This window comes from Petaurus breviceps, unplaced genomic scaffold, assembly GCF_028583685.1.
Source record: "Petaurus breviceps papuanus isolate PSGF00001 unplaced genomic scaffold, PetGlider_PUasm1.0 90919, whole genome shotgun sequence".
In the NCBI taxonomy this organism is placed as follows: Eukaryota; Metazoa; Chordata; class Mammalia; order Diprotodontia; family Petauridae; genus Petaurus; species Petaurus breviceps.
In genome coordinates this window covers 21,180,211-21,196,514 of record NW_027187378.1, presented here as the reverse complement: position 1 = coordinate 21,196,514, position 16,304 = coordinate 21,180,211, and the positions used below count along the sequence as shown (strand labels likewise).

General features: G+C 38.0%; 1 protein-coding gene across 1 annotated transcript in view; it reads left to right on the top strand.

Annotated features, from left to right (window-relative positions):
- ZC3H6 (zinc finger CCCH-type containing 6) overlaps positions 1-16,304 on the top strand; it is a 176,732-nt gene that overhangs the window by 30,724 nt on the left and 129,704 nt on the right. Inside the window, exon 2 of the mRNA XM_069075962.1 lies at positions 15,766-16,057. Coding sequence (XP_068932063.1) covers positions 15,766-16,057 — 292 coding nt within the window. The remainder of the gene's footprint in view (positions 1-15,765; positions 16,058-16,304) is intronic.

Below are 16,304 nucleotides of genomic sequence, written 5' to 3'. Positions count from 1 at the left end.
TAGCCTAGGGGCAGGGAAGATCTTTAAAATTTAAATTCGCATTACATGGGGTCTAAGACGTAAGAAGATAGGAAAGGAAGAAGGGGACCAGGTTATAAAGGGCTTTAAAAGGCAAGGACTGGATTTTATGGCAGTGAGTTTTCTTAAACTAGACATCTTCAAGAGCAGACTGTATGACCATTTGTTGTAGTGGAAATTCTTATTCATATAGAGGCTGAACTAAATGGCCCCTGAGGTCTGAATTAGAGGCCTTTAATGTCTGGGCTTCTGAGCTTATGTGACCCTTGCACAGTGAAGGTGGGTGATGGGCATTTCCCTGCTTTAACTATTTTTCAAATAAGTTCTATAATGAAAAGTGGGCTTGGGTCATATAGCAGGTAAACACATCACATTTGTAAAAACTTAGAAATAAAAAGTCTAAGTTTCCTTTTTATAGTAATTGCCAGAAATGACAGTTTAATAAATCATTCACTGCATGGTGGGTTGTAATTTCAGTTTAATTTGGAAATGTTTTGCAGCTAGGTAATGGCAAAGAACAAATGATGGCATCTAATTCATCTTTTCTGGAAGTTTGTTGAACCATGGAACCAAAAATCTGAGCTGGCAAGATGGAACTTGGCCATGAAAATTTGCCCCATTTAATTTTCCCATTCCCAGTCTGACAGAGCAGGAAAATGGGACTCATGAAATCAACATAGTTCCAATAAGAAAAGAAACTACTGGTTGGGAAAAATATCTTCATAACAAATGCCTCAGATAAAGGTCTGACATACAAGGTCTCTAAGAAAAAGATACACAGATAAAAGAACAAGAACTATCCCTCCCCTCCCCCACCCACTGCCCCAATAGATTCATTAAAGGATATGAACAGATAACCCTCAGAAGTACTGCAGATTTTATATAGCACCATGTACTAGGCACTGTGCTAAACACTTGACAATTATTATCTCATTTGATCCTCACAACAATCTGGGACGTGAATGCTATTATTATTCCCATTTTGCTCCAAATTGCTAAAAAAAAATAGTAAGAGAAAAACTAACAAAAATAATTCTGTTTTCACCTTATACTCATCAGATTGACAAAGGCACAAAAAGTGAAAATTGTACATATCGGAGGGACTGCAGGTTGTACCAGTGCATTACTGGTGTAGCTGTGAGTTGATCCAATCTTTCTGGAAACTACTTTGAAATTATACCAAATATCACTAAATTGTACACACCTTTTGACTAAATGATAGCACTAGTAGGCATATGTCCCTAGGAATATTCCATATATTAAAAATTCTTTATGAAAGTTCTTTTTGGGGGGAAAATGGAACTAGAAATAAAGTGGGTATCCTATGTGCACTGTGCCTGGCACCTATGTGCCAACTATTTGGCTCTTAATGTGTATTGATTAATGGAATTGCTAAACAAATGGTGGCATATGAATAAAATGTGATAATATTGTGCCATTAAAAAAGACGAATGTAAAGAATTCAGGCAAACTTAAGAAGAGTTGTATAAACAGAACGAGGAATCAAGTACCAAGAAAACAATTTAAACAATGATTACAATAATGTAAAAGAAGACAATGTGGAAAGACACCAGATTTATGCTCAATCCATGACTAATCGTGATTTCAGAGCACTAACAATGAAACAACCACTCCCTGCTCAATTCTTCTTGAAAATGAGATGGTAGATGATAGGTGCAAAACGCAGTGTATATTGACAGACATAGCCAATGTGTTGATCTGTTTTGTTCACTGTAATTTTTTGTTACAAAGGATAGTTCTATTAGGTAAGGAATGAGGAGTCATTGGGAAATGAGAAGGGGACCAATGCTTTCTCCAGCATGTGCTTGAATACAGGCACATGTGGCCCATGTGTATATATGCCTTGGAGTAGATCTGTGAATTCAGTTGCAAAGGAAATTTGCAGTAAGGAATGGGATACAACTAATAATAAAATCAAAGAATAAAATTGGAGGATTTTTAATACATAAAGAAAAACAGCCCAGTCAGACAAATAAGGATCACAGACCCTCATGTGGAGAATGTAGTAAGCATACAAGGCTCTTACTCTCAAGAACTAAAATATTAATATATTTCAAGAAAAAAAAGTCATGTTTCACTAGATGTAGGTACAAGGTGTACCACTGATTCAAAGGATCAGTGATTTAGACTTTTTCTGTGATTATCTAAGCTGTCTCTCAATGCACTTTTCTTCATTAACCAAAAGTATATACACACATAACTTTAGGGTTGGGGTTGGAGAGAGGCCTCTGACCATGAGGGATCTGTCTAAGTATAAGCATCATCACTGGGATTCATAAGCTACATTTATTTAGAGGAACATGATTTACCATTACATTATGGTTTTTTTTTAATTTATCCTCATAGCATTCCTGTGAGGCAGATAGAAAATAATTTTACCCATTTCACAGAGGAACAGAAAGATAAAAATCAAGTCCCTAATGCTACTCATTAATTACTAATTACCATGTCTTCTGATTTCTTAAGTAGTGCATTGTCACTAAATTAGGTTTCCTCTAGAGCCTCAAAAATAAGCTGGAATATATATTACAGTTTGGCTTATCACCATGCTGTGTGGGAGTATTACATAAAATAATGACCTTTTCATGGGAAAGGCTTTAAGCATGTCCTGATCTCTTAGGCATCTGACTCACTGTCACTGTATTTTAATGTTTGAATGGTTTGCTCAAACAAAAATCAGTTTAAATATATGTTGAAAAAAGCCAGGGATGCAAAAAATATTGAGTGAAAAAGAAAAACTAATTCCCCCAAGGGTTCAGGTGTTTTATAATCACCTATAATTAGACCTTGGTCAGCACTTGATGTCTTCTTTTGATCTTTCAAGAACACAATTTATTTCCATGTGGATAGAAAAGACATTATAGGGGCTTTCAGTCTGTACACACCATTTATCTCCCACCTCTCGAGTTTGAGCAGATCGTTCCCAGTGCCTAGAATATTCTCTCTCTTCATCACTATCTCAGCTCAGTTTGTCCTTGGCTTACATATTGCTAAAATAATAAACTATGTCTGATGCCTTTAAAAAGTCTAAAATAAAATGAATATTTTTCATATAAAATGTGAAATTTGGTGTTCTCAGATACTTTAGGATGTAAGACAGGAGGGAGGCTGAACAAAAAGAAACAATTGTAGTAGACTTGATTCTTCTTAGTTTCAAAAGAAAATTAATTCATACTTGAAGATTACTCTGTATCTACTTGCAGTCATATCCTTGTAGCCATGATATTTGGTATTTGGGTGGCTAGGTGGCAGAATGGATAGAGCTGGTCCTGGAGTCAGGAAGAATCATCTTCCTGAATTCAAATCTGGCCTCAGACATTTTTTATCTGTATGACCCTGAGCAAGTCACTTAACCCTGTTTGTCCATGGTCATGCAACTAGTTGGTAACAGAGATAAAATGAAGACCCCAGAGTCCTGGAGAATAGCTTGAGCTTGTGTTTCTTCCATTTTATCATATGGTTCTTTTATTCCTTGCTGAAGGATTTTCAGGCATCAGCAGGCAGGTAGGGAGGTATTTTAGGGGGCAACAGAGCCCCATAAAACTACCAGCCACTCCTCAGAATAAGATTTACTCCTTTTGGAGTGACTTGAGGCTGAATGTCAGAAGGAATAAGACGTCCCTCCCCCTCCTTGTGTCCCTGGTTTTCTGTGAGAGATTAGAATAACGGAGAAGGAAGGAAAGTTCAATACTAGCTGCAACTGTTGAAAATCTAATCCTAGGAATTTTCAGGAGTAGGGGACCCTGTGTTCCTTTGTCATCAACTTTTTCTAGGCTCTGAAGTCTATCTTATCCAAGCACAGGAACTCTCTCTCTCTGAAGGCTTTACTTATCCTTCATAATAAAGCAGAACAAAGGTCAAATCTTATTGTCTCAGATAGCAAGGCCAAGCCATGTTTAGAAAGTTCTTGTGGGGGGCAGAGGGGGAGGCAGAAAGTAGGGAGCCAGTTGTTAAATTCTCAGGAATTTTTCAAGCTAACTGTTGATCACAGTCAGTGCACAGTTCAAACAGGTCCTGTACTAATAATGTTTGCTGCTTTAAGAACAGTGTTGAAGAAATCCTACCAAATTGCTTTGATGTGGCACTGATACCTAAACCAAGAAGAAAAAAAAAAAGATAACTATAGACCAACTTCCCTAATGAACATTATGAGAAAAATATTAAATAAAATTCTAGCAAGGAGATTATGGCAATATATCACAAAGATCATATGCTATAACCAGGTGGGATTTATTCCAGGAATGCAGTGCTGGTTCAGTATTAGGGAAACAGCATAATTGACCATTTCCATTAAAAAAAATCAAATTGTAAATGACTTGACTGCTCTAATCAATAAAATGATCCAGGACAATTCTAAAGAGCTTATGATGAAAAAATGATACCTCCAGAGAGAGAACTGATGACTCTGAGTGCAAATTGAAGTATAATTTTCTCACTTTAGTGTTTTGCTTTGTTTTATTATATGACTAATATGTAAATAGGTTTTGTATGATTTCGCATGTATAATTGATATCATATTGTTTGCTTCCTCAGGAGAGGAAAGGAGACAGAATCTGGAGTCAAATTTTAAAAAGAAAAGACGTTTAAAACAAATAATAAAAAATATTTTAAAACAATTAAGAGGAGTTAGAGAAAGCTTTCTGTACAAGGAGGAACAGAAACAACGATGAAGGCATTTTTAATTATTTTGATTTATTAAAACCATCTACTCATCCTTTTGAAGAACTAACTTTGCCATGGAAAGGTGGTGTAAAAAAATGTATTATTTAGTGGGAGCGGGCATGGTGTTCACAAAGTATTATAAGCATCTTAACATACCTGTGTCTTACTGCTCTACCCAGCAGCACTTCTCAATCCTAGATTTTTGCCCCTGCCTTTGCTTGTTTCTCTTTCCTCTCGAGGATTCTCTGAGGACCTTCAAGGATATGAATTGCATGTGAAAAGGTTGCGGTCACATATGGCAGGTAAGGAAGTCTTTTGATCTGCGTACACCATTAATAGGAATGAACAGGTTGCCAGAAGTGAGTTGTTTGGCCAATAGTTTTAAACATCACTTAATTGTATGAGACGGCTTTTAATCTGTTCAAGAGAGCACCTAGCAATATATCATACCACAAATAAATATTTAATATGTCATTTCTGACAAGAATACTTGAGTTACCATAAATGCATATATGAAGAGAATCCCATATAAACATAAAAGTATACATACATATACATATGTGCATATACATACACTATCCATCTACACGTGTGCATGGGGTATGTTGAGGTGTTCAGGGAAGACTGCTCATCCACCTATGGTATTCACCTTCACACAATTTTCACCTGTGACTCCAAGGAGCTGTAGCTTGCATAATGGCCACAGCCCTGTAAAACCATCTCAGCAGTTGAGCTAAACCAGGATGGTGGTAACCTCCAGGCTTCAAACCCATCTACTCAAGTGTGTGAAGACTTCCCTGGTAGAATGGGCAGATGAGGACAATTTGTCTACGGAGTGCTAAAAGCTTGGTCAGACATCAAAGACACCAAGGCCATCTACTGCATCCTGAGCCCTCGCCAGTCGTCCTGACTTTTGTCCTGCCACAGGACTTTGATGACTCTGGAAGAGAGAGTGAGGCTGATGACTTTGTGCAATTCTGGCTTCACTTAAATCCAATTCACACACAAGTCTAGACATTACCTGTCCTCTTAGAAATGAAAGACAAACATCACATGTGCATATACATACACGTGTCCCTCTGTATATATAATTCTCTAACTGAAACACAGAAAAGCAATCCAATCAGCTACCAAGACCTTACTGACTTCACAATGATTGAGGAAAAAGGCACCAACAATCACTCCTAGCTGGATCAGGGTGAGTAATGATGCCTACCATTCACATAGCACCTTAAGTTTTCCCATGTGCTTTACATATGTCTTCTCATTGGGTCCTCAAAACAAACCTGTGAGGTCATTATTATTATTTTCCCCATTTTATAAATGGAGAAAATTCATTTCATGAATTCCTTTCATCTCTTTTCCAACATGGGGTATATATTGTTCCATACATGTCTATACCTCCTGCTGAGTCTGGTGAAAAATAAAAACCACAGATCGTGATAGGTGGAAAGCTCATCATAGTTGGAAACAAGACTGTCATTTGCTATGTATATCACCTTGGCCAAGTCATTTAACTTCTCTTGGCCTCAGGTTTATCTGTACGAGGAAGGGGCTGAAATAAATGTGTCTTAAGAGTCTTTCTAGGCCCAAATCTAGCATCTTTCAACTTGCTTTGTGCCTTCAGAAACTAGCACCCATGCAAATTATCTTGAAGTTTTGACAAACTCTAGATTCTGGAAGAGACTTTTAAAAAATGGAAAAAAGTTTATAGGCACAGAACAAGCAGACCGCTTCTTCCAGAAGTATCACAGTCAATCATAGCTTAGCATGTCATGTTCAATATCAGTATACAGTGATATGGTAGCCAAAAAAGCTAATGAAGTTTTAGGCTGCACTGAAAAGCATGGGGAAGGCTCAATAGGCAGGAAAGTAGTGTGTCATTCCTCACAAACACTTAAGATTAGCAGAGTACCTTGTACAGGGAATAAATGTTATTAAATTGAAATTAATTGAATTGAACTGTCTATGGAAAGAGTCAAAGACAGGAACAGAATGAGTGGGTATTGAGTCCTTTAGAACTGGTGCTATACAGGAGAATGCCTGTTGCAAACTTGTGGGAGGACATATACAAGATTTATATAGACATAGCAGATGCACATGGCTGTGATTTACATTGTTGGAGGAAGTAGCCACATCATAGATTCATTGGAGCATTAGAGTATTGGAGCATAAGGTAATGGTAATTGCAGTGTAACTAGGATACTCTCCAAGAATGTATTTGTGGCCCTACTGTTTAGCCATGCAGCCCAGGAATCAGTAAAGGAAGTAATAGGCAGAACTGTTTCTTCATTCACATTTGATATGTGTTTTATACCTTTGAAATTTTTGTCATGTTCCCTGTGAAGAGAATTATGCTGATCATCTTTTCCCTCTACTCCACATGGCCAATGTCTTCTTTAGATGGCCAAGATACTACGGAGCTTGCCATGAGACAATTCATCTCTTTGCTTCCCCTCAGCTGCAAAGTTTTGGAGTTCTCCATCACGCCTCACCCCTGGGGAGCTCCACACCATCCCACACAACCCTTTCAGCTTCATTCTGGGTGTAGTCTTCCTCCATTAGATTGTAAACTCTGGAAGGGTAAATAACTTTTTGTGGTATTTGTTTTTCCAGCAATTAGCATAGCACCAGGCATAGAGAGATTAAGTGATTTAACCAAGATTCTCCAGCTAATATCGCTAATAGGAGGGCTAAGATTAAAATCTGGTCTTTTGACTCCGGAACAATGCTATTTTTCATGCATCACGTTGATATCAGTGTTCATTTGAATGATTTGCTTACAATGAACAAATGTCTCTAGCTCCAGTCTGTCATTCCAATACCAGCTTCTAAAAGGTTTTGCTCCACAATAAGCCATGGAAGGCAAGAAACCCTAATTGGAAAGTAACAGGTGGTAGAAGTGGAAAGCAAGCAGAGAATGATTAATATTGACATTTGGAAGAAGAAAGGGGATGATTGAGGAGCTAATCCCAGAGCAAGAATTATCACAGTGGGGTTAGGCTAGCAAGATACTCAAAACTCCTTCCATTTTTTTTACCCTATTCCAAACTCCCTTTTTGAAATCTCTGTACCAGGCTACAAAAGCTACCATGTTATGGCTAGTAGCTGGAGTAGATCTGATATTCCCAATGGGAGGCGAACTATTTGGAAAAGGTGAATGCATGAGTCTCTTGGGGTTGAAGTGGAGTATGCATGGTTGGTATAGGGCATTCTAGGCTGGGACTTGAAGCATACAGAAACATTTTTCATTACACAGCCTAACCAGGTTCCATAGCACTAGTAATCTTTTTGGCACTGTGCTTAAGGTATATTATAGGTTAAATTGACTTTTAGGGGTTTCCCTGAGAACCTAACCACAATGTATAACATTGTTTCTGAGAACCAGAAAGGTTTATAAAAATAAAAATTCAAAAACTCTTTAAAAACAGTGTTCATCCATTGGAATGTTGCTTATAAGTATCATTTAATTATTTTACCATCATAATTCCAGTGACCGGAGACCATAATTTTCATTTTAATAAAAACCAATTTTGCTTAATACACTAAGAGAAACTGTCTTTTAAAAAAAAAAGTCACAACATTAAAATAACAAGGGAGGTGAGTGGCAGTTCTCTACTAAACCAAATCTAATCTGCATGAGAATCAGCAGCTGCAGGCAAAGCCCACTAGTGAGCAGTGAATGGAAACAGTGGAGTGTTTGGAGAGCAATCCTTTGTTTTGAACAGCACTCTGAGCCTCATCCAGGAAACCACAGAACCACTGACCCTAATATTTTCATCCTCTCTGGAGCTGGTATACCACATCAAAGGTGGCTCAACAGCTGTCCTTTTCCCTTATAAGGCAGAAAGCCAGGAAAAAAATCTGTTTCCATCATAAAAGATGACCCCTTTCCCCTCCCCAAATTAAGCAAAGTGCCCATTAGTTTCATTCTTAGCATTGCAAAACTTCTTTGTCTCAGGGAAGAGGTCGGGTTGGATCTGATTTATACTCTTAGTTCATGTACAGCTTAGATCTTACCCAGCCTTTAAATTCAATTGACTATAAGGCAAATGGGGTTCTGATTTTCTTTCCTATTGAACGAAATATAAATTGAGCCTCGAAACATTCCTACAGCAGTACATTCTGCAAAGATTAATGTCAGAGTAATTTAAAGCAATTTCTTAATCGATTGCATTAGTCTCTCCGTGGACAATACACTGTGTAAGCCACCTTAAATTTTATTTAGTTTACATGATATTTCATCCAAAACCTAAAGACAGTATGAAAGGATGAAGGGAACAAGGTGAATGTGGTATAGTGATAAGATAAGGACACTGGATTTATAGTCCGACGTCTGGGATTTGAATCCTAGCTCTGTCGCTTATATCGTGAGTGACTTTGGACAGGTTATTTACCATTTTTTTTTGTCCTTAATTTCTTCATCTGTAAAATGAGGGCGTTGGACTAGATGGTCTCTATTATTCTTTACTGAAGATAATAATTGTTTCAATTTATTTTCATCGAACCTCTACAATTCTCTAAGTAAACCATCGTATCATGTACAAGTTGAATTTATATTATCTTTCTTCCTTCCTCCCTCTTTGGGCTTTTATTTGTTGTTGTTCAGGCCTTTCAGTTGTGTCTGACTCTTTGTGATCCCATTTGAGCTTGTTTGTTTTTTGACAAAGATCCTGGAGCAATTTGCCATTTCCTTCTCCAGCTCATTTTACAGATGAGGAAATTGAGGCAAACAAGGTGAAGTGATTTGCCCAGGGTCACACAGCTTGTAGCTATCTGAGGTCACATTTGAACTCATGAAGATAAGTTTTTTGGGGATGGTTTTTTTTTTTTTGGCCTTTTTGGAGGGCCATTGGGGTTAAGCAACTTGTCCAAGGTTACACGGCTAGTTTTTTTGTGTGGGTGTTAAGTGTCTGAGGCGGAACCGGCGCTTTACTCACTGCGCCACCTACCGCCCCAAAGATGAGTTTTTCCAACCTCAGGCCCTGCTCTCTATGGGCTGCGCCATCTAGTACAGAAAGTGGTCTTTCCTTCCTCTAATTATTCTATAGTGCTTTGTCTGGATATCTCTTAATAGCCTCAGCAGTCTACTTTCTATAATATTTCACATTTACAGAGTGCCTTCTCCAGCTCATTTTACAGATAAGGAAACTGAGGCAAATGGGGTTAAGTGGCTTGCCCAGGGTCACACAGCTAGTAAGGGTTTGAGGTCAGATTTGATCTCATCACTCTTTCTATTGCTGGTAGTCAAAACCCTTCCAGCTTTGTTAGAATCTGCTAGTTATGGTCTACTATACCCTTGAGCTCAAAGTCACCTCAAAGTCACCTTCCATGATGAGGTATCAGAGTACAATTGCTGAAGGGTGGTTAAATAGTGGAAAGTGTACTAAATTTAGAATGCAAATGCTTGAATTTGTTGAAACATTATACTGATATTTAATATGTTTGTGACCTTGTGCACTTACCACTTTATTCCTCTGGGCCTCAGTTTCCACAAGTAAAAATTAGTGGGCTGGACTCTGAAGTCCCTTTTAGTGCTAAATTCTAAACATATAAACCAATTCTAACTCTTTGAAGGGAAAGGAATATTATATCATTTTAATAATTGTAATTTGCTTGTTTGGCCAGGAGGATTCAGTTTGGACCTATGGTTTCAAAACTCTGGGGGAACTCCCCAGCATGGAAACTCCCTTCACTAACACATGTTAACAACTAACAAATGCCAGCTGGTGGATACGTTAAAAAAACAAAAACAAGAAAACCAATTAGTCGACTACATAGAATATCTTCACACCAAAGAAAACTTTCAGAAAGGTATCAAGGGATACTGAGAGATGTGCCATTGGTGGCATCACCAGTATATGGAACTTGGGTTCAGTTCTTCCTGACATTTTATCAAACTGTACCACACTGTCTAGCAGATGTTATGCTAGTACATTGAAACTAATAATCATATGTGAAGGTACTTTCAATAATACAAAGAAATATTCAAATTTTCAGTGTTACTCATTGATTATGATTCCCCCCAAAAAACTATACTCTCTTTAAAACCAGGGTATAATAACTCTTTTACAAGGAAAGAATCATTTCCCATTCATTTGGAAGGTGAATTAGTGAGATTGCCTAATAAATAAAAAGGATTCCTTGAACTATACCATAATGACAGGCCAGTATGTGGACTCTAAGCATTCATTGCCTGTCGAAGGTCTATTTTCAAATAAACCTTCTTTGAATGGAACTATTTAATCTGGAGTATATTTGTATAAACTATTGACACGTACAGCAAGCTGGATAGTTGGGAGGAAGCAGATAACAAGATCAACTGTGACTTTATTCTCATGAAAAATTCATAATAAAAAATAAATTTTTAAGCCAACAAAGAATACAGAGATAATCACAATTTTGAAGAAAATTCCAACTTAATCCATTCCCCTTGCCTTTGACATATTAAGAAACTCTCAACCACCAAGGCCAATGGAAGTAAAAAATAAATATTTTCTCCCTATGTTTCTAGAGCAATTAGTGTCTTCTATAACCAGAAAGTTTTCATGAGATAGTGGTCATGACTATTCATGATCCAATAGAAAGCATTCTAAATTTAGAATCAAGGGACCTGAGTTCAAATATGACCTCTGTCAATTACTACCTTACTAAATCACTTACCTGTCTCTGAGGTGTACTTTCTTCACCTATAAAATGACGAGGGATTGACCTGTCTCCCAAGGTCACTTCCAACTGGAGAACTGCTGGTAAATGTTTAAAGAGTGTATTTAGGTGGAAGGGGTATGTAGGTTTGACACACTTTCATATTTAATCTGCATTCTGAATACTTCCTCCATCGCTTTCTTAAGTCTGGACAATCAACAAAATAATAAATCAAGCCCTGATTTATAGTGTTTGCCAACTTCCAAAGTGTAAATGTTCATCCTAAAAATGTAACAATTAGCTTTTCTGAGACAGTTAAGAGCTGGTTGTAGCACACCTCTTCTTCTAGTTCTAAATCTATGATTCCAGGACCATTGTTATTCATTTATCAGGAAGTTTGGGTGGTTTAGCATTTATAGCTCATAGATGCCACCTGGTGGATACGAATTGACTACATGGAATATCTTTGCACCAAAGAAAATTTATGTATTATTGGCATTGTGCTACAAAAAATTACTTTGAGTGTCACAGAACTAAAGTGGGAGACGTATCTCTTTAGGGAAATAGGTTATGCAGTCTACTGTGGTAAAAAAAAAAAAAAACTTTTTCTGTCATGAAGTGACAATATCTCTGATTTTTCCCCCCTTTGGCTTTGACTCAGCAATATAGAAAATGGTAAATTTCAACTTCATATTCAAATATAGTTAAATTTATACCCACACCACTACTATTACTTGGTCTGTGGCCAAATGAAGGGTGACATTAAGGGAACTGTATTGCTCCTCTGTCCACATGAACATGTATACCTATATTTAAGTTCATTCGGGCTATGATTTGTATGTAAAAAATGATGCAACTGATTCCCTGTCATTCCCCGTAGTAAATAAAGCTCTATATGCTTTCATATGGCTTTCTTTATAAACAGGAGCATGGAATCCTTCCCCCAATGTTTCTAATCTTCAATCTCTCCCAAACATTGGTTCCTTCCCCTTCAACTGTGAGAAACCCCTGAGGTTCTGTCCCCAGTCTTATTTTCTTCTCCCTCTCTACTATTTCACTTCATCAGTTCCCTTGATTTCAGTGATAATCTCTATGCAGATGACTCTCAGATCTATTAATCTACTAACCCTAACCCTTCTTCTGACATCCAATCTCACTTCTCCAACTGCTTATTGGATCTCTTTAGCTAGACATCTTGCAGACATCTGTAATGTAATACCAAGCAAAGGCAACTTCCCAGGTTCAAAATACCAGCATAGGTGCTCTCTATTTTATTCTGTAACAAACCCAGAACAGAGAAGATCAAAACATGACATCATTCAAAATACAGCATTTACTAAGTGTGATTAAATCATCTCCAAGGCCTACCCCACCCCAGGACTTTCCAATCATTCAATCAATTACAAAGTCTCTGTTCCAAATACTTCTCCACCCCTAGGCTATACCTTAATTAAGTCCACCACAAAGCCCCTCTTCTCAAATGGAGATTAGTTTCCAAACATAAGTAAAATACATTCATTTGCTCAACCATAGAACACAAAAAGGTCAAAAGTTCCCCACCCCTGGATCACAATTGAATCTACCCCAGAGTTACATCAAGTTTAAACACAGCACTTAATACCCAAATGGAGGTCTTTTCTTCATCTTGACACGAGGCAAGTTCTCAGCAATCTTAGTTCCTGGGGAGACAAGGCTTAGCAAGGCCATAAGATACATTGCCAGTCCCTTCATGAATTTATCCTCTGTCTGTAGAACAGTCCTAGAACCCCTGAACACATTAGCAAAGCCCTCTCCCAGGATTTCTGTAAACATACAACAAGAAAATCCTTCTTCAGGGCTTCTGAACCAACAGAAAGGCTCCCAGACCCCTGCAACAACAGCACTGTCCCTCACCAGTGGACAGTATTCACTCTGTCTGCAGGACAGTCTCCAGACCCCTGCAACAACAGTACTGTCCCTCACCAGTGGACAGTATTCACTCTCTGTCTGCAGGACAGTCGCAGGCCTTCTTAGCGAACAGCCAGGTCCCAGGACTTCTTCAACAAAAGGACAGTCTTTCACCAGTGGACAAATCTGGCAAAATAACATCAAAACAGACAGACAAAGTACCAGCAAAACAGCCATGTCTCCTCAGTCCTTGGCAGCTCAGGGGGCAGGTCTCAAAAGTCCAGGGCAATTCAAAGCGGCCACCAGCAATTCTCTTAGTCTCTCTCTCTCCACGAGGTGCTGCTTCCAAAAAAATCTTCCGCCTCTCTCTAGTGTCTCTCCAAATCTACCTCACCAGCTCCTCCCAATTCAGGACTATCTTTTCACATCAACAAGCCATCCCACAGGTGGGATTAACAAACTCTGGGTTTTAACACAATCAATTTGAAAACCAAGCCAATACAGGGGAATCTTTAATTGCCATTACTATCACAACATCTTAGATTCAACCCGTCCAAAATTGAATTTTCTTTCCCTCAAAACTCTCCATTCTTCCAAATTTCCCTATCATTATTAAGGGTACTGTCATCCACCCAGGCTGGCAATCTAGGAGTCACCCTGGGCTCCTAATTCTCTCTCTGTCTCTGTCTCTCTTTTTCTCACCACTTCCTACATCCAATAAATTATAAAGTCCTGTCAATTCTACCTTCATAACATCTCTTATATATGTCTTCTTCTGTCCTTTGACACTGATGACCTGAAGCAGGCCCTCATTACCTTACACCTGGACTATTGCAGCAATTCTTGTTTGGTCTCCCTGACTCATGTTCCCTCTCACTCCAGTCTGCCCTCCACTAATCTACAAAAGATATCTTCCTAAAGCATAGGTCTGACCATATCACCCCTCTACCTCTATCCCCCATTTAATAAACTCTAGTGGCTTTCTATTATACTCAGGATCAAATGTAAAATTTTCTGTTTAGAACTCTGCAATCCAGTGATATTGGACTCACACATGACATTCAGCTTTCCAACTGTGAATTTTCATTGGCTATACCATTCCTGGAGTTCTGTCACTCCTCATTCTTACTCCTGGCTTTCCTGACTTGCTTCAAGTCTCAGCTAAAGTCTCACCTTCTGCAAGAAGCATTTCCTAGCCCCCTCTCTAATCTTAGTACCTTCCCTCTGAGACTACCCCCGCCAAACTTTTCCTATATGTACCTTGCTTATCCATCAGTATTTTGGGTGTCAATGAACTTAAATGGACAGAAATGGGAGAATTTAATTCAGGTACTCACTACATATACTGCTATTGGCAAGAATCCCTTAGTAGACATGGAGTAGCCTTTGTAGTCAAAAAAAGAAAAGAGTGAGAAAAGCAGTAATGGAGTATAATCTCAAAAATGACAGAATGATATCTGTTTGAATCCAAGGCAAATCATTTGACATCACAATAATACAAGTCTATGCTCCAACCACTGATGACCAAGAGGCTGAAGTTGATTGGTTCTATGAAGAACTACTACATCTTCTAGAATTAACGCACAAAAAAGATGTCATATTCATCATAGAAGATTGGAATGCTTAAGTAGAAAATCAAAAGATAACTGGAATAACAGGAAGTTTGGCCTTGGAGTACAAAATGAAACAGGGCAAAGACTAATAGAATTTTTGTCAATATAACTCACTGATCATAGCAAATTTCTTTTTCAACAATGCAAAAGGCAATTCTACACATGAACATTACCAGATGGTCAGTATCGAAATCAGTTTGATTATATATTTTGCAAACAAGAGTGAAGCTCTACACAGTCAATTAAAGCAAGACCTGGAGCTGACTGTGACTCAGATCATGAGCTTTTTATTGCAAATTTTTTGTTCAATCGCTTTCAGTTGTGTCCAACTCTCTGGGGCAAGAAAACCCACAGGGGTGGTTTGCCATTCCCTTCTCCAGCTCATTTTACAGATGAGGAAACTGAGGCAAACAAAGTTAAGCCACTTGCTCAGGGTCACACAACTAAGTGTCTGCCTGCAGTCAGTTTTGAGCTCGGAAAGACTCATGTTCCTGACTCCAGGCCTAGTATTCTATTCGCTGTGCCAGCTAGTTGCCTATCTTGTTGCAAAATTCAGACTTTAAGTGAAAAAAGGGAAAATTATCAGATGTTATGTAAATAACATTCCTTATGAATATGAAGTGGAAGAGATGAATAGATTCAAGGGAGTAGATATATTAGACAGAGTGACTGAAAAACTATGGACAGAGGCTCACAGTATTGTGTAGGAAGCAGCAATAAAAACATTAAAAAAAAGAGCAAGAAAGCAAAATGGCAGTCTGATGAAGCTTTACAAGCAGCTGAGGAAAGTAGGAAAGCAAAAGGGAAAGGAGGAAGAAAAAGATTTACCCAAATGAATTCAGAATTCCAGAGAATATCAAGGAGAGATAAGTTTTTTTTTTTTTTTATTGGGCAATGCAAAGCAATGGGGAAAAAATAGAATAGAGAATACAAGAGATTTCTTCAAGAAAATTAGAGATATCAAGGGAAAACTCCATGCAAAACTGAGCATAATAAAAGACAAAAATGGTCAGGATTTAACAGAAGGAGAAGAGATAAAGAAGAGGCAGCAAGAATACACAGAACTATATAAGAAAGATCTTAACATCACCAATAAACACAGTGATGTGGTTACTGATCTAGAGCCAGAAATTATGGAGAATGAAGTCAAGTGGAATTTAGGAAGCATCACCAACAATAATATTAGTGGAAGTGATGAAATTCCAACTAAGGTAACAAAAATCCTAAAAGATGATGCTGTTAGAGTACTTCATTCAATATGCCAGCAAATTAGGAAAACCACCAGTGGCCACTGAATTGGAAAAGATAGGTCTATATCCTAATCCTAAAGAATGGAAATGCCAAAGAATGTTCAAATTATCAAACAATTGCACTCATTTCACACACCAGCAAGCTTATGCTTAAGATTCTGCAAAGTAGGTTTCTGCAATATATGAACTGGGAATTACCAGCAAGCAC